The following is a 22,530-nucleotide window of genomic DNA, read 5'->3' on the forward strand; positions in this document are numbered from 1 at the left end:
TAATATCGTGGCATCCAGTCCCATTACTTCATTGCAAATAGATGGGGAAACAATTTAAACAGTGAGAGACAATTTTTTGGGGGCTCCAAATCACCACAGATGGTGACTGCAACCATGCAATTAAAAGATGCTTGCTTCTTGGAAAAAAGCTATGACCAACCTAAACAGCATATTAAAAAGCATAGACATCACTTTGCAGACAAAGGTCCGTCTAGTCAAAGCTGTGGTTTTTCCAATAGTCATGCATGGATGTGAGAGTTGGGACTGTAAAGAAAGCTGAGCACCGAACAACTGATGCTTTTGAACTGTGGTGTTTGAAAGGACCCTTGAGAGTCCCTTGGACCACAAGGAGATCCAACCAGTCCATTCAAAAGGAAATCAGTCCTGAATATTCATTGGAAGGACTGATGCTGAAACTGAAACTCCAATACTTTGGACCCCTGATAGAAAGAACTGACTCATTTGAAAAGACCCTGATGCTGGGAAAGATTGAAGGCAGGAGAAGAAGGGGACGATAGAGGATGAGATAGTTGGATGGCATTACCAACTCGATGGACATGAGTTTGAGCAAGCTCCAGGAGTTGGTGATGGACAGGGAAGCCTGGCGTGATGCATGAGGTCTGAAAGAGTTCATGGGGTTACAAAGAGTGGGACACGACTAAGCAACTGAACAGAAAGGAACAAATGGAATCTAAAACATGATACAAATGAACTTATTTACAAAACAGAAATAGACTCACAGATATAGAAAATAAATTTATGGTTACCAACGAGGTAAGGGTGTAGAAGAGGAATAAACTAGGAATTTGGAATTAGCAGATACAAACTACTATATATAAAATAGACAGAGACTTCCCTGGAGGTCCAGTGGTTAGAATTCTGCACTGGTTGCTGAGGTTCAATCCCTGGTCAGGGAACTAAGCAAAATCCCACAAGCCTTGTGGTGCAGACAGAAAAAAAACAACAACAGATAAACAACAAGGCATAGCACCAAGGACTGTATTCAATATCCTATAATAAACCATAATGGAAAAGAATGCAAAAAATATATATATACATTGTTATACATATATACACACACATATAACTCAATCACCTTGCTGTACACCACAATCTAATACAACATTGCAAATACTTTAAATAAAGATTTGTATTTAAAAATGCTACAGAAATTCAAATTAGGGTTGCCTCTGTAACCAAATGTAATCAAGGAAAATCACTTTCTAATTTAAGCAGTAACGTCGTTCAGTGTAGAATGACATCAGCAAGGAAACAAAGCAAAAAAGTCACAGGTTTGCTCTTCTGAAACCTATTTGTTCTCATAAACTACTTTTTAAAGTTCCTTTGACCTACAAGTTTACACAACTTAAGTACAAGTCTTTTTTTAATAGCCTCTAAGTCAAGTCTTAGAACAATGGGCTTCCCTGGTGGTTCAGATGGCAAAGAATCTGCCTGCAAGTAGGAGATCCGGATTCGATCCCTGGGTTGGGAAGATACCCGAGGGAACGGAATGGCTACCCACTCCAGTATTCTTGTGTGAAGAATCCCATGGACAGAGGAGCCTGGCAGGCTACAGTCCATGGGGTTGCAAAGAGTCGGACACAACAGAGCGACTAACACTTACTTATAACACAATCTAGCTATATTTCTCAAATGCAACAACCAAGAACTACAATTAATACAACAGTAGTTGGGATTTTTAAAACTGATATAAAAAGAATGAATGATATAAGGGAAAAGGATGAAAAATAAGGACGGGATGAAAAAATGTAGACTAACTTTCATATTGGCTCAGATTCTCCTCCTAACAAAACTACAGTAAAACAGGTATAAAAAGACACCTAATTAATTACAGTTTTAAATTGGCTGCTAGTTATATGTTTCTCTCTCTAGATTTGAAAATCTAAGATCTAATCTAATCAAAACCTAAGAAACTGTTTTATGCTGGTAGCAAGATGTGTTAATCAAACACTACATTTTATATACAGTATTAAAATCTCTAATTCTATTTGCTCAGCATTTCAAAACCAACGTGTCTAGGAAAACATAATCAATTACACTAGAATTTTGGTATATGAACTTATTTTGCACAACTTAGCTAGTTAGTGACACATCAGTATCACTATTTTGATGGTGAAAGTTAATATTGATATGAACTGATAGAATTTGTATCACTTAGCAAACTGTTTCACAGTATAGCAATTTTCAATGAATAAAATGTGTACTAATATCTTGGATAAAGAAGTTTTAGTTATTTAAAACTTCATTTAAAACATGGTATCTCAGACTTCCCTGGTGGCTCAGTGGATAAGAATTCATCTGCCAGCGCGGGGGACACTAGTTTGATCCCTGGTCGGGGAAAATTCCACGTCACTGAGCAACGAAGTCTGTGCGCCACAACCTCTAAGCCCGTGTTCTGGAGCCCAAGAGCTGCAAATACTGAGACCGCAAGCCACAATGACTAAAGCCCACAGGCCTAGAGCCTGTGCTCCAGAACAAGACAAGCCACTGCAAGGAAGAGTTGCCCCACCTTGCTACAAGAAAAAGCATCAAAAATAAAGCACTAAAAAAGCCCAGCACAGCCACAAATAAATAAATGAAATAAATAAAATTTAAAAAAAATATGGTATCTCATCAGTCCAAGAATAAAACGGTGAGAACAAAGCAATGTTAACTCAGGTACCAAATTATGAGCTAAACAATATAGGGCATTTTTTGCAATTAAGTACTCATACAATTACCAAATAACCTACTAGATCATCTTGTTCTGAATATAATTTCAGGAGCAGTGTTTTAAGGAAAATCCCAGCTAAAACATCATTTCAGTTAAAAAAAAAAAAAATAAAACCTCTGGCTCAACATGATAATGCTATATTCAGTTGTGATAGAAATTTTTTTTTATTATGGACAGTAAAACAGAAACGAGAAAATAGAGGTATCAGCCATGTATTTTATGTCCTTTTCTAGAATAAACAATGTTTATTAAGAAGTTATACCCCCGTTTACAATAAATATCAACAATATCATGAAACAGTGGAACAATTACTGTCCAAATACTGAACTTCTGTAACTAAAACATATTTTGGGCTCAAGAAAACACAGTATTACACACCAAAAAAGATCCTGTACACACCAAAACCAAACCCCAGCTCAAGTTTAGGACTGTACTGGCTGGAAAATACTTATTGTGTTACTGCTTTAAGAACCCCACGGAGCACCTTGTAACTCATCAACTGCACGTTTTCCTTCGGAGGGAAACAAGGTCCTCTCTCAGTCACGTAGGCATAAGGAAACCTCAAAACCCAGAGGCCATCAGGTGGGAGAGTGATTTCTTGCTTTTCTGGGTAGAATACTGGACATGGTGGTGGGCCTGGCTGAACCTGAAAAACACAGGTTATATGATTATTTTAACATTTTTCAATAAGCAACACCTGAAAGGGACTTCTCTGGTGGTCCAGTGGTTAAGAATCTGCCTTGCAAAGCAGGGGATGAAAGTTATACCCCTCATTGGGGAACCAAGATCCCACATGCCATGGGGCAATTAAACCCTTGCACTGCAACTAGAGAGACTGTGCGCTGCAACCAAGACCCCATGAAGCTAAATAAACAAATTAAAAAAAGAAAAAAAGAAAAAAAAAAAGACACCTGAAAGGTAAGTGCCTAAACCAAGGATAGGTTCAAAGAGCACATAAGTGGGTACACTCCTAACTTCAATCATATCTGATATTACATCAAATAATCTCAAATATTATCCTGCTTTTCTACAGATTTTTAATTTCAAGTTCTGCCTCTAACAAAATGATGTGAATTGATGGTGTGAACTGATTAACACACCTACAATTTATTTTTTAAGAAACAGAAAGTGGTTATTAACGTAAGAGGTATTTAAAATTAAGACCTGTTTAATTAGTTTGATACCCTGTACTCTTTTTTTCAAACAACTGAAACAAACAACAAACATGATTGTCTAGTGACACAAAAAGTTGTATTTCTTACCTGAGGCATTAAGATTATCTGCAAAGGAGCATCTGGAACCACAACAAAAAGCCTCATAAGTTGAGCATAATGTGGTTTTAGCCCTCTACCCTGAGAGGATGACAGAATATACAAGGGCATATCACTATTCAGGGCTTTTAAAGCTGATTCCTTAGGTCCACTTCCCATTACTTTCATTACTTTGTCAGGTCCTGAGCACATAAATCTTCGACCTCGAGAGTCTTCGTATTCAAAGCCCACAAATGCTCGCGCTATGTCATCTCGCCGTCTTCCTCTGCCCATGACAACTGCACTTCTCTTACCAGGAACAGCCTTATTTGGAGCAGGCCAAGAATTCGTGTCTAAGTCTCCGTCATCTTCAGCTCTAGTCCTGATGACAATGTCCCAAGGCATAAGATAGTTTGTTCCTGGAATGAAGCCCTGTTGGTCCAAACCAGTATGAAAGTTGTAAGACTTAGCAGGGCCCAGTTTAACCAAAGACCAGCTGGAGAATTTGGGTAGGAGACCTTTGGGGCAATTTGAATGAAGCATGCCTGGGAGATATTCAACTGTGGACGCCTGCCGATCAACCAAGTTTGGTCTCTTCTCAGTTTTTACTTCCCCTTGACCATGAACTTCTGGATTATCTCCTCCTGCTTGTGGGTCCGCTGGATAGGTACCTAAACTATCGGTGGATTGGCCTAAACTCAAAGCTAAACTCAGGCTTGTGCTCTCTCCTTGGGTTTGAGGTTCCTTCTCTTTAAGTTTATCAGCATCTGCATCTGGGGGAGCAGGAGATGATTCGTTTTTGGCAGGAGCAGGATCTGGAGTACTTGGTTCAAATACTGGGAAATTGATGTGATCCAATTTTCCACAACATTTTTCTTCCAGAAGCTATGGAGGAAGGAAAAAAACAAACAAATCCTGTGAACCTTTCATAGAAAGCAAACATTCCTGGACTTCCCTGGGGGCACAGTGGATAAGAATCTGCTTGACAATGCAAGGGATATGAGTTCAATCCCTGGTTTGGGAAGATTCCACATGCCGTGGAGCATCTAAGCCCGTGTGCCACAACTACTGAGTCTGTGTGCCTAGAGCCTGTGCACAACAAGAGAAGCCACCACAATGAAAAGCCCGAGCACTACAACAAAGCGTAGCAGCCACTCGCTGCAACTAGAGAAAGCCCGAGCAAAGCAATGAAGACCCAAGGCAGCCAAAAATAAATAAAAGAAAACAACACATTCTTCACACTAAAAAGCAAGAAGCAACAGTTAATGGGTAAGCAAATAAGTACATATATAATTTTCTCCTTACATATCACACTGCAAGTGACACTGACTTTTCTATTAATAGACATTTTGCTTCTGAAAAGATACATTTTTACTCAGATGGTAGTTAGCAAAAGAGACAGAGAGAAGAGGAAGAAAAAATGCAGAATCTACCTGATAAAAGTCATAGTTAGCTGCCTTGATATCAAAGGGATCATCTCGGGGTGCCTGTTTCCTTCCACAGTTACAGGCACCAGTGGATCGAGCTCGGCTATTGTGATACAGCACAGGAGGATTTCTATCAGCCTCTGGTTTTTCTCCTGAAAAATATAAGTCACTATTCATTTCACACACAATGCAGACCCACATTTATTCTGCATTCAACTGTACCTAACCCTCAAATTTCCCCAAAGAGTTCTTTGGAAATAAGGAGGGAAAAAAAACCTCAACACACACACACACACACACAAACCCGCAAACACTTGATTAAACACACCTAACAGAAGAAGCAAGTGAAAATATATGGAAATAAAACATACTTTAAATATAAACTTCTAGAATTTCTAAGTAAAGTTTATCATCATAGTGACCACACATCTCATTCTGTTCATTTTAGTTAAACAAAAGTTCCATGGTAAAAACATTAATATGAAATTCCTGAAACTCTGTATTATTTAACAGTTCTCATTTACTAATACTCTAGGGTTCGTTCTTTAAATACAAGAAGGTAATTAGTAGTCATAGCTGATTTTTCTTTTTCCAGCAAGTGAGGAAACTTAAATCTCACGTACCTAAATTTCTGTAGGGCTCTCTTTTTAAAATGTCAATACATAGGGAACAAACTGTCTGAAAACAAGAATACAAACACAGTCCCAAATTTTGATTGTGAAATGCTAAGAAAATTTTAGCTACCTGATTTAGGTAAGGAGTGAAATTTATGTACACAGTGTTGATCAGTTAAACTCCTCTCCTCACAGAGCTGATGGCCATTGCTCCAAAACTTGTAGCAGTCCTCATGTAACTGCATGGCATATTTGTGAAAGGCTGGACCCCTGGCATGTTGGCTGTACACTCGAAGAGCCTGGGCAAGCTGATTTTTGTGGACAGTCATTGTGTAATTATGAGGCAAATTTGACTGGTAGGCACTATGGGCCATTGGTAAAGCTTTTTGGCAACGGTTCTCTGAGAATTTTGTGTCAATATCCAAAAACCCTTCCAAGACTTTAATACTGCTTAAAATCTTAGATGTTAACTCCCCAGTGGGAGATGCTGGGTCCTCCTCTTTCCCATCAATAGCCACTTCATACAGTTTTGAAGCTGCTGAGATCCACTTCTGATAAGTAGGAAGTTCAAAATGGGAAGGCTGTGGGTTCCTGCCCACACTATCATCAAAACCTTTCTTGCTTAGTACTAGCTCTACATGCTGCCATAGGAACTCTCGAAGAGTGAAATCCACTAGCTGCCCCGAAGAACTGGAACTGCTGGTGTCAGTGTGGAAAGAAAGCTGTTGTCTGCTGTGCTGCCTCATCACCTGGTACCGCCTGGACCCAGAAAGGGGTGCAGGGACCAACAAAGATTCGGGGTCTTTCACAGTACAATGACTCTTAAGTTGGTCCAGCAACATGCCTACTGGATCCTCCTCCTGGCTTCCGGGAACTATGTACACAAAAGCTTGATTGGCAGGAACAGTAAAGAGGCAGTTGATACTCTGATTAGTCAAGACACGACTCTTCCGGAAGATTCTATAGATCTGGTCCTCCAGGGCATGCTGCAGTCTCCTTTTGGGAGAATGTTTCTTGGGCTTATCTGGATGAGCTGGGTCTTGGTTCCGAGGGGGTTCTACCTTGAGTGTTCCATTGAGTTGAAAAAGGAAAAGGAGTCTAGGTGGGCAAGGTCGGCAGTTCAGCTTCCAGTCCTTACCAACTGGACAATCCTTAATGGCTGTTTTGAGAAGGGGCAGTACTTTCTGTCTCAGTCCATCCAGGGCTCTGAATACTCGATCATAAGTGATATCAAAGGAACAAGTGGGATGGACAAGAAGCAGGATGTGACAGACGGAGAAAAGGTAAAGGAGACTGAGGCACTGCACCTTCTCTTGATGCTTCCAGAACTCGTGCGCTTCTGCATGAGGTAAAGAGAGGCCACCTCCAGCTTCCCCGCTCTGAAGGGCCCGACAAGCCCGCAGAAGCTGGGAATTGTCACAGATGGAAGTAAGAAGAAGGTACAGAACTTTGCTTTCCTGGTTGTAATAGGCTTGCAGAAGGCTGTAATCCTGAGAACCTGGTTCAGTTCGGTTGCCTTCCGCGGCAGTTACACCTCCCCGAATTGGATCCCCGGCCCCGGCCCCAGCCCCAGGGTCCCCGGCTCCGCCAGCCTCCCCGACGGCCCCAGCCTCGGTCCTGACTCCAGGCCCCGAATCTCCAGGATCTTGTTGGTGAAAGAGGGGAAAGACCTGTCGGTCGCACACCGTGTTCACAAGTGAAAACTTCTCGGAATTCAGGCGCAGAGCCGTTTTGCCGAAGATTCCCACCACGCAGATCTCATCCTCCCGCCAAGGAGGCTCCGGTCCGCCAGCCGCGCTCCCACCACCCTCTGTAGGGGACCCCTCGGGACTCTCGGAGCTTGTCCAGGCTGAAGCGCCCATTAGAAGCTCTCTTAGGCTGATGGGACCCGCCATGGTGCTGAGGCAACTCGAGAGTTCTTCCGGTCCGTCCGGTAAACGCAACCGACTCTCGTCCAATTTCGAAATCCCTCCTCCGCGTCTTCAGTCCCTGCTTTTCTCTCACTTTAGGTTCCGCCTCTTGCTTCTCCTGTCCTAGATTTTCACCAAGGTCTTATCTAGTCTTACATCACTGCTGATTTAAGATTTTCCTTAATCGGAGACCCTAGAAATTGAAATATCAGAAAAACACTTGGAAGCAATTAGGGCTTTTTGTTTGTTCTGCTTGATAGACAAAATGTTTAATGAGTTAAATGTTAGAAGTTGTAAAACACCTTCGTGAAGAGGAGAGTTGTGATTATGACAATTCCAAAATGACAATAATTACATGCAAGGTAAAGGCAGAAGCAGTGGTTTTGAAAGGGAATTGTATTCATACTATGCTAGATTTAATTCTTGTCAAATATTTATAGAGCATCTGCAACAGTTTAATTGTTCTTACCATGTTTAATCTCTTAATCGTTTTCTACATCATATTTTCTTTCTGACATACCACTACTCACCTCCAACTTTTTTTTTCACTACCAGTAGTGGTTTTATTTTATTTTTATTGAAGTATAGTTGATTTCCAATGTTGCATTAGTTACAGGTTTACAGCAAAATGATTCAGTTTACATATTTTTTTCTGATTCTTTTCCATTATAGCTTCCCTGGTGGCTCAGACGGTAAAGTGTCTGCCTATAATGAGGGAGAGTTGGGAAGATCCTCTGGAGAAGGAAATGGCAACCTACTCCAGTACTTTTGCCTGGAAAATCCCATGGACAGAGGAGCCTGGCGAGCTACAGTCTGTGGGGTCGCAAAGAGTTGGCCACGACTGAGCGACTTCACTTCACTTTTACATATTTTTTCTGATTCTTTTCCATTATAGGTTATTATAAGATATTGAATACAGTTCTCTGTGCTATACAGTAAATCCTTGTTGTTTATCTGCTTTACATATAGTTGTGTGTATCTGTTAATCCCATATTCCTAATTTATTCACTCCCGCCCTCCACTTCCCCTCTGATAACCATAGCTTGTGTCTGTGAGGAGTCTGTTTCTATTTTGTAAATAAGGTCATTTGTATTCTTTTTTAGATTCAACATATAAGTGTTAATGTTTGTCTTTTTCTGTCTGGCTTACTTCATTCATATGATAATCTCTAGGTCTATCCATGGTACTGCAAATGGCAATATTCCATTCTTTATTTACAGCCAAGTAGTAGTCTATTGTATGTATGTATGTATATATATACACATACATACACACACCTGATGTTTTTTATCCATTTCTCTGTTGATGGACTCTTAGGTTGCTTGCATGTCTTGATAATTGCAAATAGTGCAATTGGGGGTGCATGTATCTTTTTGAATTAGTTGTGAATTAGAGTTTCCATCTTTTCTGAATATGTGCCAAGAATTGGGATTGCTGGGGTTTTTTTTTTTATCCCCGCCCACCCTTCCTTTTTCCTGTTGGGAATATTTTTAGTTTTTTAAGAAACCTCCATACTGATTTTCCAGAGTAGCTGCACCAATTTACATGTCCACCAACAGTGTAGAATTATTACCTATGCACTCTGTAGCTTTTATTTTTTGGCCACACAGCATGTGGAATCTTAGTTCCCTGACCAGGGATCGAACCTACATCCCCTGCAGTGGGAGCTCAGAGTCTTAACCGCTTGACTGCCAGGGAAGTCTCTATTATTTGTACACTGTTTGATGATGGCCATTCTGATTAGTGTGAGGTGATACCTCATTGTAGTTTTGATTTGCATTTCTTTAATAATTAGCAGTGTTGAGCATTTCGAAAGCAGTTAAATTTGTAGTTCACAGAAAAAAAAAATTCCACAGTGTCAAACGACTCTACTAAAAGTAGAAAAATAAGAATATTTTTCTTTAAGCTCTAGAACCTTGTTGTGCAAGATGTAGTGCCACTAGACAGTGCGCATGCATGCTCAACTGGGTCTGACTCTTTGCAACCCATGGATGGAATTTTCCAGGCAAGAATACTGGAGTGAGTTGCCATTTCCTACTCTAGGGGATCTTCTTGACCCCGGATCGAACCACTGCTCCACCTGGGAAGCCCAGCAAAGTGCAGGCTAAAGAAAGAGCTTATTAGAAATATAGACTCCTAGGTCCCACCCCAGACCTACGAATCAGAACATGCAATTCTACAGGCCAGAATACTGGAGTGGGTAGCCTTTCCCTTCTCCAGGGTATCTTCCGAACCCAGGGATCAAGCCCAGGTCTCCTGCATTGCAGGTGGATTTTTTATCAGCTGAGTCACAAGGGAAGCCCAGTCAGAACATGCATTTCAACTAAATCTAATAATTTGCACACAGTATAGTTTGAGAAGCACCACCTTAAAAACATCTTTCAAAGCAAGGTGAACAGATTTCTTTCTTGACTCATATCAGTGGAAAAGAAAGCCAGTGATTTTGAAAGATTTGTGAGGTACAACAAAAAGTTCTCAGGCTCAGAGGATTATACACCAAAATGTTTAAAACCTGTTGGGATTTATTGACTTCTTTCTTTACTCTTTTTCCCTATTTTTTAAAAAAATGGATTTAAAAAATAATTTAAAAAAATTTAAAGCAATTTAGGGTTATAGCAAAAAATTTTAAAGCAGTTTTAGGGTTATAACAAAATTGAGCATAGAGCGCTCCCATGTACCCTCTACACAGGTATATCTTTCTTTACTATCAACACCAGGCTCCAGAGTGGTACATTTATTACAATATCTGAACCTACTTTGACAGATCATTATCACCCCCAAATCCATACATTAGGTTTATTCTTGGTGTTGTGCATTCTGGGTTTGGACAAATGTAGGCTATGTATCTGCCATGTAAGTGTCTTATAGAATGGTTTCAATGCCCTAAAAACCCTATGTGCTCCACCCGTTCATTCCTCCTTCCCCCAAACCTCTGATCTTTACTGTCTCCATAGTTTTGTCTTTCCCAGAATGTCATATAGCTGGAATCATACACACAGTGTGTAGCCTTTTCAGATTGGCTTCCACCACTTAGTAATATGCATCTAAGTTTATTCTATGTCTTTTATGATTTGCTAGCTCATTTCTTTTTAGTACTGAATAATATTTCATTATCTGGATGTACCACAATTTATTTATCCATTTACCTACTGAGAGACATCTTAATTGCTTGCAAGTGTTGGAATTATGAATTAAGCTCCTGTAAACATCTGTATACAGGTTTTTGGGTGAATATATTCTTATTTTTATTGTTTCCTTCATATTCTTATTTTTATATCTCTATTTTGTAATTTTTCATTCTAATGTTAAAAGTTCTATTGACAAGAAAAAACCTGTAACTATATCAGGTGACTGATATTAACTAAATTTATTGTAGAAATCAGTTTGCAATAGATACATATATCAAACCATTATGTTGTATATCTTAAGCTAATATAAAGTCGTATGTCAATTATATCTCAAGAAAACTGGGGGAAAAGAATTCTCAAAGCCCTAAGTCCTGGTGCTGGTATTTTTTATATATTAAGCTATATTGGGCTTCGGGAAATTCTTCTCAGGCAATACTTATTTGCTAACGAGAATTTAGAAAGGACTGGAAGTGGGCTTTCAAATTTATTTTTAAAAATTTTGTCTATTTGGTTTTTACTTGTTTCCTTCTCTACTTCTATATGTCCGGATTCTCTCCCTCTTCTAAAGCCAACTAAAATAAGAAATTGTACCTGTTTATCCACATAAATTATGTTGTGATCCTCATCATGTACATTATTTGCTATGTTTAGTATGTGACTTTGCTGCTATAATATTAACAATTCTTTGACTTACAAATCCAGAAAAAAATAGTGTATATTAACCACATCATTTGTATAGATTTCCCAAGTAAACAAAATGTTAAAAAACTAAGTTGAAAAGACTCCCTAGAAGAAAAGAAGAGTTACAAATCTCATACTTTGCTGAAGGGATCATTGATTTGTACAACCACTTGGAATACTAGTTTGACAGTATCTAGACAACAGGCATGCTTTACCACCTAGCAGTTCCACTCCTAGACATACACATTAAAGTAACTTGCACAAATGTACATGTTCAAGAATGTTCACAGTGGCATGCATGGGGACTTCCCTGGTGGTCCAGTGGTTTAAGACTCTGCATTTCCACTGCAGAGAGCACAGGTTCCATCCCTAGTCAAGGAAGTAAGATCCCACTTGCCTTGTGGCGCGGCCAAATTTAAAGAAAAAAATAAAAAAATAAATCATAGCATTTATGGATGCATATTTAGTCCCACCCAGCATATTTAGAGGGTGAAAGCAAAGGAAAACAAACAGATGAGTAGTCACTTTTTTTTGTTGTTGTTTAAAGAGAACCCATTTTTGGCCTAAGCCTTTGTTGTTGTTGTTTTTTTAATTTTAATTAAAAAACATTTTTTGGCTGCACTAGATCTTCATTGCTGTGCACAGGCTTCTCTTATTGTGGAGCACAGGCTCTAGATGTGCGGGCTTCAGTAGTCGCAGCGAATGGGTTGAGTAGCTGTGGCACCCAGCCTAAGTTGCTCTGCAGCATGTGGGATCTTCCCAGACTAGGGATGGAACCTGTGTAGCCTGCATTGGTAAGAGGATTCTTATCCACTGTACCACCAGGGAAGTCGAGTAGTAACTTCTTGAGGAAAGATATTAACATTAGGGATGGAAACAGGTGGAACTTCCTGACACTTAAATGTCCCTTTCTTGGTGATCACATGAGTGTTTAATATTGTGTCTATTTATTTATGTTTTATGTACTTTTCTGTATGTGTTATATTTCTAGTAAAAAATGTTAAAGAGAAAGACCAAAGTTTTGTATTGTTCTTTACTCAAAAACATAACTGGATACATTGTGATTGTTATATTCTTTGGTTGACATTCAGTCTCAAAATAAACAGTGGAGACATATGATCAGCAACAATTTAATGAAGCCTTAGCAGTCATAGGATTCTCAAGTGGGTACAATATAAAACCTGTCATAAAAATTAGTAAAAGATACAAGATAGAACACTTTTCAATATTGATATGATAGTAGCAGCAGCTTTACAAATATTTAACCATAGGATTTCTATAGCATTTTCAGGAAAATGAACCTTTATCTCACAAGAATGATAAAATCATTTAAACTGATACAGTACCCATTGGTTTATTAATATTATAAATGTTATTAGATGTCCCATAAAATATTGTTACAAATACTCACCTGCTTTCTTCTCAGTGATCATTCCCTTTACTTAATATAAACATAGTAACAGGTTTAAAAAGTTTTTATTAGAAACAAATGTATTTCTTAACTTTAGTATCTGTTTAATTTTCATCCATAAATGTAAATATAAATGCAGAACTCATCAAAACAAAACACTGTTTGTTTCCATATCTGCTTTCCAGCCTGGTGACTTCTCACAATCTTCTCTTTGGCATCTCAAAGTTACATTTATCAGAGGGAATATAGGCATTTCTGGGAAATTACTAAAATATATTTTTAGCATAATCAGGGAATATTTCAGGGACATCATCTATGTACCTGCTTCCTGCCAGGTTAGAAAGTTCAGTGACACCCCTTGATTCCCCTCCATGAGGAGCCACCATCCTTATTCTTGGAATTGCAGTGGAAGTTACCAGCATCAGAGCTAACACTGTGCCTTCAGAGTCTCACTCACTCTAATGAGAGTTCCTCTTCTTTTGTGATATTTAGCACATTAGTGGCAGGGATCCTGGCTGAAGCTACAGTAGTATCTACTGCTACGCAGACATATCTGACAAAACCAGGGGCTCCCAGATATTGGCACCCTTGTAGGAGACTGCCTGGTAGGGTTGCCAAATAAAACATAGGATGTTCAGCTAAATTTGAAATTCAGAAAAACAGTGATGTATTTTTTTAAGTATAAATATATTTCCTAGGCAATATTTGGTGGTGGTGGTTTAGTTGCTAAGTCGTGTCTGACTCTTACAACCCCATGGACTGTAGCCTGCCAGCCTCCTCTGTCCATGGGATTCTCCAGGCAAGAATACTGGAGTAGGTTGCCATTTTCTTCTCCAGGGGGTCTTCCCAACTCAGGGATCAAACCGGGGTCTCCTGCATTACAGGCAGATTCTTTACTGACTGAGCTTTACAAGGGAAGCCCATGGCAATATTTAGGACATAGTTATACTTAAAAAATTACTCATTGTTTAGTGGGCCCTATATATACTTAATGATTCCCTGGTGGCTCAGATGGTAAAGCGTCTGCCAGCAATGTGGGAGACCTGGGTTCGATCCCTGGGTTGGGAAGATCCTCTAGAGAAGGAAATGGCAACCCATCCCAGTACTCTTGCCTAGAAAATTCCATGGATGGAGGAGTCTGGTGGGCTACAGTCCATGGGGTCGCAAAGAGATGGACAAGACTGAGTGACTTTTCACTTTCACATATATACTTAAGTTATTTGTTATTTATCTGAAATTCAAATTTGATGGGGATGTCATGTATTTATGGGCTTCCAAGGTGGTGCAAGTGGTAAAGAACCTGTCTGCCAATGCAGAAGACAGGAGATGCAGGTTGGATCCCTGGGTTGGGAAGATCCCCTGAAGGAGGGCATGGCAACTTACTCTAGTACTTTTGCCTGGAGTGTCCCATGGACAGAGGACTCTGGCGGGCTCTGGCAAAAGGCTGGACACAACTGAAGTAACTTAGCAGGCATGTATTTATATTTGCTAAGTCTGGCAACCCTGAATTGGCAGGGAAAAGTAAAATCCCGTGATTGTACAGAATGACTGCTATTGAATTGACAGGTGGTTGAGGACAGAATCAGGTCTCACAGTGAATCTGCTATGGACCTCAGAGAATCCCTGGTGGGGCACTGTAGAAAACCCAAGGTTCATGTAGAGGTCTTCATGAAGTCTATATTTAGCTGTAGGAATGTGGATAGCAGATATCAAAGTAAGGAATATCCCAGACTTTAATAAGGCAGATATAGCTACCTACCTAAGTTACTAGAAATGAAATTCTAATTTTTAAGGTCACATTGGACCTTTTGCTTCAAATCCTTTTGGAATAGTTAGGTTTGGATGGGAGATGATTTTACTTAATTGCTTATAGGGAACATAAATAAAATCTAGAGGGTCTTTCTGGGTTAAGTAGCACTTAATGATTGCATGAACTTTATAGGATGAAATACTTTGCTTTCCAATTGCCTGAGAATACCCAAGATGAATGGATACCAGGTTATTTTATTAATGCCATAACTGTACATACAGAGCACAAATTAGAGTTATCTAGTTAAATTTGAATAACCTTTCCAACCTAAACTGAGTAATTCCAGGATAAACATCACTCTGGGGATTGCATTTTCCCATCTATCCTGTGAGCAATCATTTAAACTAGAAAGTATTTGAATACCCACTTTACATTACAGTATGCATGGGCTCCATACATATTTTAATTCTTCAAATGAATTATATATTAATATAATCATTTATACATACTACACTTAAAAAGGATTGGGGTCGTTTTATATGTACATTTTATGGATCATTGCTGGGGGTCAGGCAGAAGTGGCATCAGTTTTGTTCATCAAAGTTGCTTGTAGACACTGGCAGAGTTTGAGTTGGGCTACTAGGGTGAGCCAGCTATGAAAAAAACAAGAAGTCCCAATTATAATATGAATTATGTTCTTGTGGTCAACATAGCTCTCCTTCCTCACTATCAGAACCCAGATTTTATGCAAGGCAGCAATTCCCAGATTCTAAAAATCACTTTTTCCAACTTCCCTGATATAATCAAAGTTCCTGGATATCACCTGTTTAAAGAGATGAAGGGCAGTTTAGCTAGGACACGCATTTGATCATTGCTGTTCTTATCTTGCTTACAATGTAGACAAGAGGTTTCAGGAAGTATAGATGTTCTGCACCGTAGGGATAAAAAGCCATGTATTACTTTAAGCCATGTATTACTTGGAGAGAGGTGACGACATGGGAAGCTGCTATACCCTATATCCACTATCCTATATCTTATATCCACTGCCTATTTCCCAAGGCAATATGCAGAAAAGAAAAGTAAGCCTCTATTTGCTTAAGCCACTGTAGTCAGATTTCTCTTGCCCACAAACGCAAAACCTAATAGGATTGGGGAAAGTTATTCCATGTCTAAAACAAGTTTTTACTAAATACCCTGTATCTTTTGGCCACCTGATGCAAAGAGCCGACTCACTGAAAAAGATCCTGATGCTAGGAAAGACTGAGGTCGGGAGAAGGGGGCAACAGAGGATGAACTGGTTGGATGGCATCACTGACTCAATGGACCTGAGTTTGAGCAAACTCCGGGAGACAATGAAGGGCAGAGAAGTCTGGTGTTCTGCAGTTCCAGGGGTTGCAAAGAGTCAGAGGCAGCTTAGCAACTGAACAACAACCACCATCATCTACTAAGTGGGTTTTGGAGCGCACAGCATATGGCAAAGGTCTCATCTGTGATAATTTTAAACTATTTATTTGTGGCTGAGCTGAGTCTTCATTGCTTTGCGCAGGTTTTCTCGAGGTGTGGCCAGCAGGGGCTACTCTTCATTGCTTGTGTGGGCTTCTCACTGTGGTGGCTTGTCATGGAGCACTAGCTCTAGAGCTTCGGCTCAGTAGTTCCTCGACATGTGGAATCTTCCCAGACCAGGGATTGAACCGAGTTGTTCCCTGCATTGGCAGGCGGATTCCTATCCACTGCACCACCAGGAAAGACCCTCATCTGTGACGTTTGAGGCTGTTGTGCAGTACGTGGGTTTGTTGCTCATTACATTTTTACTTGCTTCCACATTAACCAATCCACTGTAGTAGTTACAGGGTGGAGCAGGGACAAAAAAGACCTAGAGCTGAACACAGTAGGGAAGGGCGGAGTTCCCTGTGGTTAGGATTTGGTGCTTCCACTTCCATGGCCTGAGTTCAATCCCTGGTTGGGGAACTGTCCCACAAGCAGCACAGCCAAAATAAGAAAAAGGAAAGGGCTTAGTTGTTAAATAAGGCCTCTGCCCTTCACAATTTATGGTATCACCAAGGAATGTGATCTGGGAGTGAACTCCTATTGAAGGCTCCAAAGAATTTGGAAAGGGGCATCGGGCCACACCTGCAAAGAAGGCCACAGAGTGCCCGGCAGGACAAGTTGATTGGCAAGAGGGAAACCAAGCTATCCTGCAGAAGGAACTGATTCCTTTTTTGAAAAACAATAGTTGATCTACAATGTCATGTTAGTTTCAGGTATAAAACTTCAGATTCTTTCCATTAGAGGTTGCTATAAGATACTGAATATCGTTCCCTGTGCTATACAGTAGGTCCTTGTTGGTTATCTATTTTATATTATATAGTAGTGTTATGTCTGTTAATCCCAACCTCCTAATTTATCCCTCACCCCCCTACTTCTTTGGTAACCGTAAGTTTGTTTTCTACCTCTGTTAAGTCGGCTTCAGTTTTCTAAATAAGTTTATTTGTATTATGTTTTTGGTTCCATATATGTGATATATAATATTGATCTTTCTCTGCCTAACTTCACTTAGTATGATAATCTCTAGGTCCATTTATGTTGTTGCAAATGGCATTATTTTATTATTTCTTATGGCTGAATAACATTCCATTTCATATATTCATATAAATTCATATATATTCATGTATGTATACATACACACACACACGTATATATGACATCTTTATCCATTCATTTGTTGATGGAAATTTAGGTCACTTCCATGTCTTGGCTATCATAAATAGCATTGCAATGAACACTGGTGTATGACTCTTCTTGATACAGTTTTCATCCTTTCTGGATATGCGCTGGATCATATAGTAATCCTATTTTTAGTTTTTTGAGGAACCTCCATACTGTTTTCCAAGTGGCTATACCAATTCATGTTCCCACCAACAGTGTAGGAGGGTTTCCTTTTCTCTACACCCTCTCCAGCACTTATTATTTGTAGATTTTTGATGATGGCCATTCTGACCAGTGTGAGGTGATCCTTTATTAGGGTTTTAATTTTCATTTCTCAATAGTTAGTGATGTGCAGTATCTACTCATGTGCCTGTAAGCCATCCATATATCTTCTTTGGAGAAATGTCTGTTTAAGTCTTTTGCCAATTTTTTTACTGAGTGTTTGATATTGAGTGGTATGAACTATGGTGTATTTTGGATATTAAGTCCTTGTCAGTCACATTATTCACAAATATTCCCTCCCATTCAGTAGATTGTTTTGTTTTGTTTATGGCTTCCTTTGCTGTCTAAAAGCTTTTAAGTTTGATTAGGTCCCATTTGCTTATTTTTGCTTTTATTTCTTTCACGACAGGCAAAAACTTCTCAACAAGGGAACGAATGAAGGGAGGACAGAGTTGGAGTGGGAAGTGTGTCTGCAGCAGAATTTGTGGTGAGTCTGTTGGGCCAGAGGGAGATGGAAATATAAGCTTCACAGCCAAGAGGCCAGCAGCCCTGAGCCCCAGCATTCTAGCAGGAAGCGGCTGCTTCTCACAGATCTGATGATAAAGGGGATCAGGGAGATGAGACAAATAGAGTTTGGAAGAAATCACACAAGGGTCAACTGATGCACTGGATTTTGGTGTGCGGGTCATACAGGCAGGTGACAAAGAAAGCTGCCAAGACCCTTTCCTACCAGCTCTGCATTATCTGACTCCTATCTCCATCTTCATCCCTGTCTGTTACAGCCTCGCTGGCCACTTTCCAGTTCCCCGGACAGACCCTGATCCCTCCCACCATGAGACCTTTGCGTATCTTATTCTTTTCTCCTGGGACTCTCCTCTGTGACATTCATGGTGGGCTCACAATACAGGTACCCTCTCCAGTTAATGCCTACTCATCCTTCAAGTCTCACCTCATCACTTCCTAAGGGAATCTTTCTGAGATCACCCAGGTTGGATCAACTTTCTCCAAGGGTTCTTACTGAACCTTGTTACTTTCCTTCACAGAATTTACTTCAGTGCAAAATTACACAAATTGTGATTATTGATTACTGTCTACTTTCGCCACTAGACTGAAAGCTCCAAAACAGTAGATCTGTGTCTGTTTCTGCTTACCACTATCTCCCACGTATTCCAGCACAGTTTCTGGCATATAGGAACTGCTTAATAAATAGTTATGAATGAAATTAATAAAACCAGACATTCATTGCTTAAGTAGAGATGATAATCTTAGCTATTTCATAGCATTTCATGAACCGCAAACATGAAGTTCTTTATAAAGCATCAGTTCAGTTCAGTTCAGTCCCTCAGTCGTGTCTGACTCTTTGCGACCCCATGGACTGCAGCAACACCAGGCCTCCCTGTCCATCACCAACTCCTGGAGTTTACTCAAACTCATGTCCATTGAGTTAGTGATGCCATACAACCATCTCATCCTCTGTCATCCCCTTCTCCCACCTTCGATCTTTCCCAGCATTTTTCAAATGAGTCAGGTCTTCACATCAGGTGGCCAAAATATTGGAGTTTCAGCTTCAACATCAGTCTTTCCAATGAATATTCAACACTGGTTTCCTTTAGGATGGACTGGTATAAGGAACTGTTTTAAAATTACTACTATTAAGAAAGATGCTTTAGATTATGATTCTAAATTAAAGAGTTTGAAGAAAAGGAACCAAATGCTTTTCATAAAGGCTTACCTGAAATTTTCTCTTCAAGGCCCGGGTCATTACTGGGGTCAGCCCAGTTCCTGTTTCCAGATTTTCTTTATTAGTAAGTGGGGTTCCACCTGGGCTCCTGCAAAGGTAATGAAAATATTGGGGAGCTGTGTTTTACGCCAACTCCTCAAATGAATTTAGAGAGCATAAAGATAGGAGAATGGATTACCTTTCCACATCGACTTTTCTAAGTAGTTTCCGTAGATCTAACTGACTTTTACCAGGAGTACTGATAAAATAAAAATACAAAAGTTAGAGCTCACCAGATTGTATAATTTTTCTCAAAGTAAAGCAATCATTTCAAAATAGGCAACATCCTAGAAAGTAGTTTGCTATATTAAAAAATAGCAGCAGATGCTGATAGGAGCATAAAGTGATATAATGATTCTAATAATAAGAATCTAATAATTGAATAACTAATACTTTCATTTTATTATTATTTTTAAATAAGTTACTTTTTTTGACTTTGTAATTACACTTGTAAGAATTCATCTTAGGGCAAAACTCAGTTATGCACACAGATGATAGACAAGGATGATTATTGAAGAGTTATAGAAATAAAAAAAAAAATAAATAAATAAAATAAAATAAATAAATAAATCATAAAACAACCTAAATGTCTCAAAACAGGATTTTATCTATGAAGTTCACATATTAAAAAACTGCATCTATTGAAGAAGTCAACATGATTCTTTAAGCCAATTTTTAATGAGATAGGGGAAAGTTTATGACACAGTAATGGGAAAAGCTGTATTTGCATATATTAGGTTGGCCAAAAAGTTCATCCACATTTTTCTGTAACATTGCACAGAAAAATCCAAACAAACTTTTTGACCAACTCAACACAATATAAATTACACATGGGTACATACATGTGTATGTATGTATATACATATTCCATGCAATATGTATTTTAATATACATATTTCATACACATATACCTGTAATATGTATATTACATATACATATTTCATTGATTCCAAGACATACTAATTTTAATATATTTCTGAAACTGTGCTGATTTGAAAATTCCTGATGGCGTTTTATATTTTGCAATAAATAGCACCATGAACTGGAAATAATAGTGTATATGCCTAGAAAAAGACTAGAATGATAAACAACAGTATGTTAAGACTGGCTGTCTCCAATGATTTGATTATTTGATGATTTTTGTTTTCTTTCAACATCACTGTATATTTCAATTTTCCTAAGTGATCATATATAATTTTTAGAGTTAAAAATAAGCAAAATATTACTATTTTAAAGTAGCAGTAGAGTGTAATATTGTGCAGTTCCTTACATTAAGACATTTGTAACTCGAGTTGACAACACTTTGGACTTTGGTTTCAGGGTAACGCGCTGCAGGTCAGAGACAGTAACCAGTGGATTCTGTACCTTTGGTGATGGTACAAGCTTTAATCACAAAATGAGACATTATTAAAAACAGATTTAAAAATATCACTCAAAATGTAAACATACCAAAGCAACAAATATTTGCATGCTGAGTATGTGTAAAATATATCTATTCAATTTTTATTTCAAAGCTTCAAAGTATACCTCTACCTTTTCAAGCTAATGGTTGGTGGCTAAAACTGCCGAATTAAATAATTGGGGGATTTATATATTTTGTGGGGGGATCAAAAATTACTCAAATAAAATATCAAATACTTTCCTCAGAACAGCTTTTATATCTAAGACTTATGCTTATTTTCCATTAAGAGACAAGCAGGTTCAAAAACGAAAGACCACATGTGTGGTCAATGATTTCTTACCATCCTCCTTTCATCCAAACTCTGTGTCTTCTTTAATTTCACAGTCAGTAGATCTTTAACTGTTATCTGCATGGGTCCATTTTTTTTTAATGGTTCAACCTTAAGATACAAGGAAAAATTAGAATTCAAATTGAAACCAGGACATCTAGTCAAATGCAAATCCAAATCTAGTTTTTAAAGCCTCAGAGTTAAAAATTAACTCTTATTTCCCCTAGGAGGCAATCAAATTCTTTCCATGCAACCAAGAACTAATTCTGTTTCCAGTATCTATGGATGCTAAGGCTGCTGAAGAATATTAATGAAAATGTAAGGCTTTGAAACTAAGAAAGAGCTGGGCTAGTTTTCTACAACTATGTATCTTCCTTAGGAATTATTGTAATAAGAGAGAAGTAGAAAGAGTTCCTCTAATCAACGTGAAGTTTTGCCTAAACTACCTAAGAAAATGACACACTTGTTAGAAAGCAAGAACATATACTCGAAGAGGTATATTTTAGGGCAACTGTAACAACAGACTCTTCATTTAACTCAGTTATTTTAACCAAATGTATCTGCAGTAAAAAGTAATCAGCTTTTTAGATAGGGCTGTGCATAGGTTAGTGGTTCCCCTTGGCAGGTAAGTAGCTCTAACGGAGACTGGTCTCCAATCCAATGGCATCACTTTTGAGGATCTACCAATTCTTTTTCTTCTGTTTTTAAAAATGTTTTTTCTTGTGATAAAAGTCACATACTAAATAATATAAAACATACTATCTTAGCCATATTTAACTGTACAGTTCAGTGGCACCAAGTATATTCATATTGTGCAACACTCACCATCATCTATCTCCCGAATTTTTCACCTTCCTAAACTGAAACTCTGTCTCCATTAAGCACTAAGTCCCCATCCCCCAACACACCAAAAAAGAAAAAGGCTAAGTCCCCATTCCCCCTCCCCACCTCACCCTTCCTGCTTTCTGACCCTATGAATTTGACTATTCTAGGTACCTCCTACAAGTGGAATCAAAGAGTAAAAGAGTATTTTTCTGCGCCTACTGTTATTCTGACTTCACTCACTAAGGAGTCTTTAAATTTGGTTTCCCAGAGAGATTTTCCTGTTGGTAAAAAGGTATACCAAGAAGCCAACAGGAATCTCTCACCCTGCTGGGTTTCATTCATTTATCCTCCAAAAAAAAATC

General features: G+C 38.9%; 2 protein-coding genes across 7 annotated transcripts in view; both read right to left on the bottom strand.

The window, feature by feature from the left end:
* Window positions 1–972: 972 nt before the first annotated feature.
* Window positions 973–7,944, bottom strand: SMG8 (SMG8 nonsense mediated mRNA decay factor). The gene is made up of 4 exons (XM_065910537.1): window positions 6,156–7,944; window positions 5,418–5,563; window positions 3,997–4,869; window positions 973–3,380 (listed from the first exon to the last, which is right to left on the bottom strand). The coding sequence occupies exons 1-4, from the start codon at window positions 7,918–7,920 to the stop codon at window positions 3,183–3,185; spliced, it is 2,982 nt and encodes a 993-aa protein (XP_065766609.1). The 5' UTR covers window positions 7,921–7,944; the 3' UTR covers window positions 973–3,182.
* A 4,914-nt stretch (window positions 7,945–12,858) lies between these two features.
* Window positions 12,859–22,530, bottom strand: part of PRR11 (proline rich 11) — a 32,043-nt gene continuing 22,371 nt past the window's right edge. For all 6 annotated transcript variants that reach the window (XM_065910382.1, XM_065910386.1, XM_065910381.1 and 3 more), the window contains 5 exons: window positions 21,356–21,454; window positions 20,884–20,996; window positions 19,753–19,812; window positions 19,566–19,662; window positions 12,859–15,558 (listed from right to left, as the gene is read on the bottom strand). In XM_065910382.1, the coding sequence (XP_065766454.1) occupies window positions 15,490–15,558; window positions 19,566–19,662; window positions 19,753–19,812; window positions 20,884–20,996; window positions 21,356–21,454 (438 nt within the window). In that variant the 3' untranslated portion in view covers window positions 12,859–15,489. The remainder of the gene's footprint in view (window positions 15,559–19,565; window positions 19,663–19,752; window positions 19,813–20,883; window positions 20,997–21,355; window positions 21,455–22,530) is intronic.

This window comes from Muntiacus reevesi, chromosome 18, assembly GCF_963930625.1.
Source record: "Muntiacus reevesi chromosome 18, mMunRee1.1, whole genome shotgun sequence".
Lineage (NCBI taxonomy): Eukaryota > Metazoa > Chordata > Mammalia > Artiodactyla > Cervidae > Muntiacus > Muntiacus reevesi.

Excerpts from the sequence above, each read along its gene's own strand:
- SMG8 (XM_065910537.1), bottom strand. The coding sequence starts at position 7,920 with ATGGCGGGTCCCATCAGCCTAAGAGAGCTTCTAATGGGCGCTTCAGCC. Across the intron at positions 5,564-6,155 it reads TCACTCCTTACCTAAATCAG|GAGAAAAACCAGAGGCTGAT; the intron begins GTAGCTAAAATT and ends TATATTTTTCAG. Across the intron at positions 4,870-5,417 it reads CTAACTATGACTTTTATCAG|CTTCTGGAAGAAAAATGTTG; the intron begins GTAGATTCTGCA and ends CTTCCTCCATAG.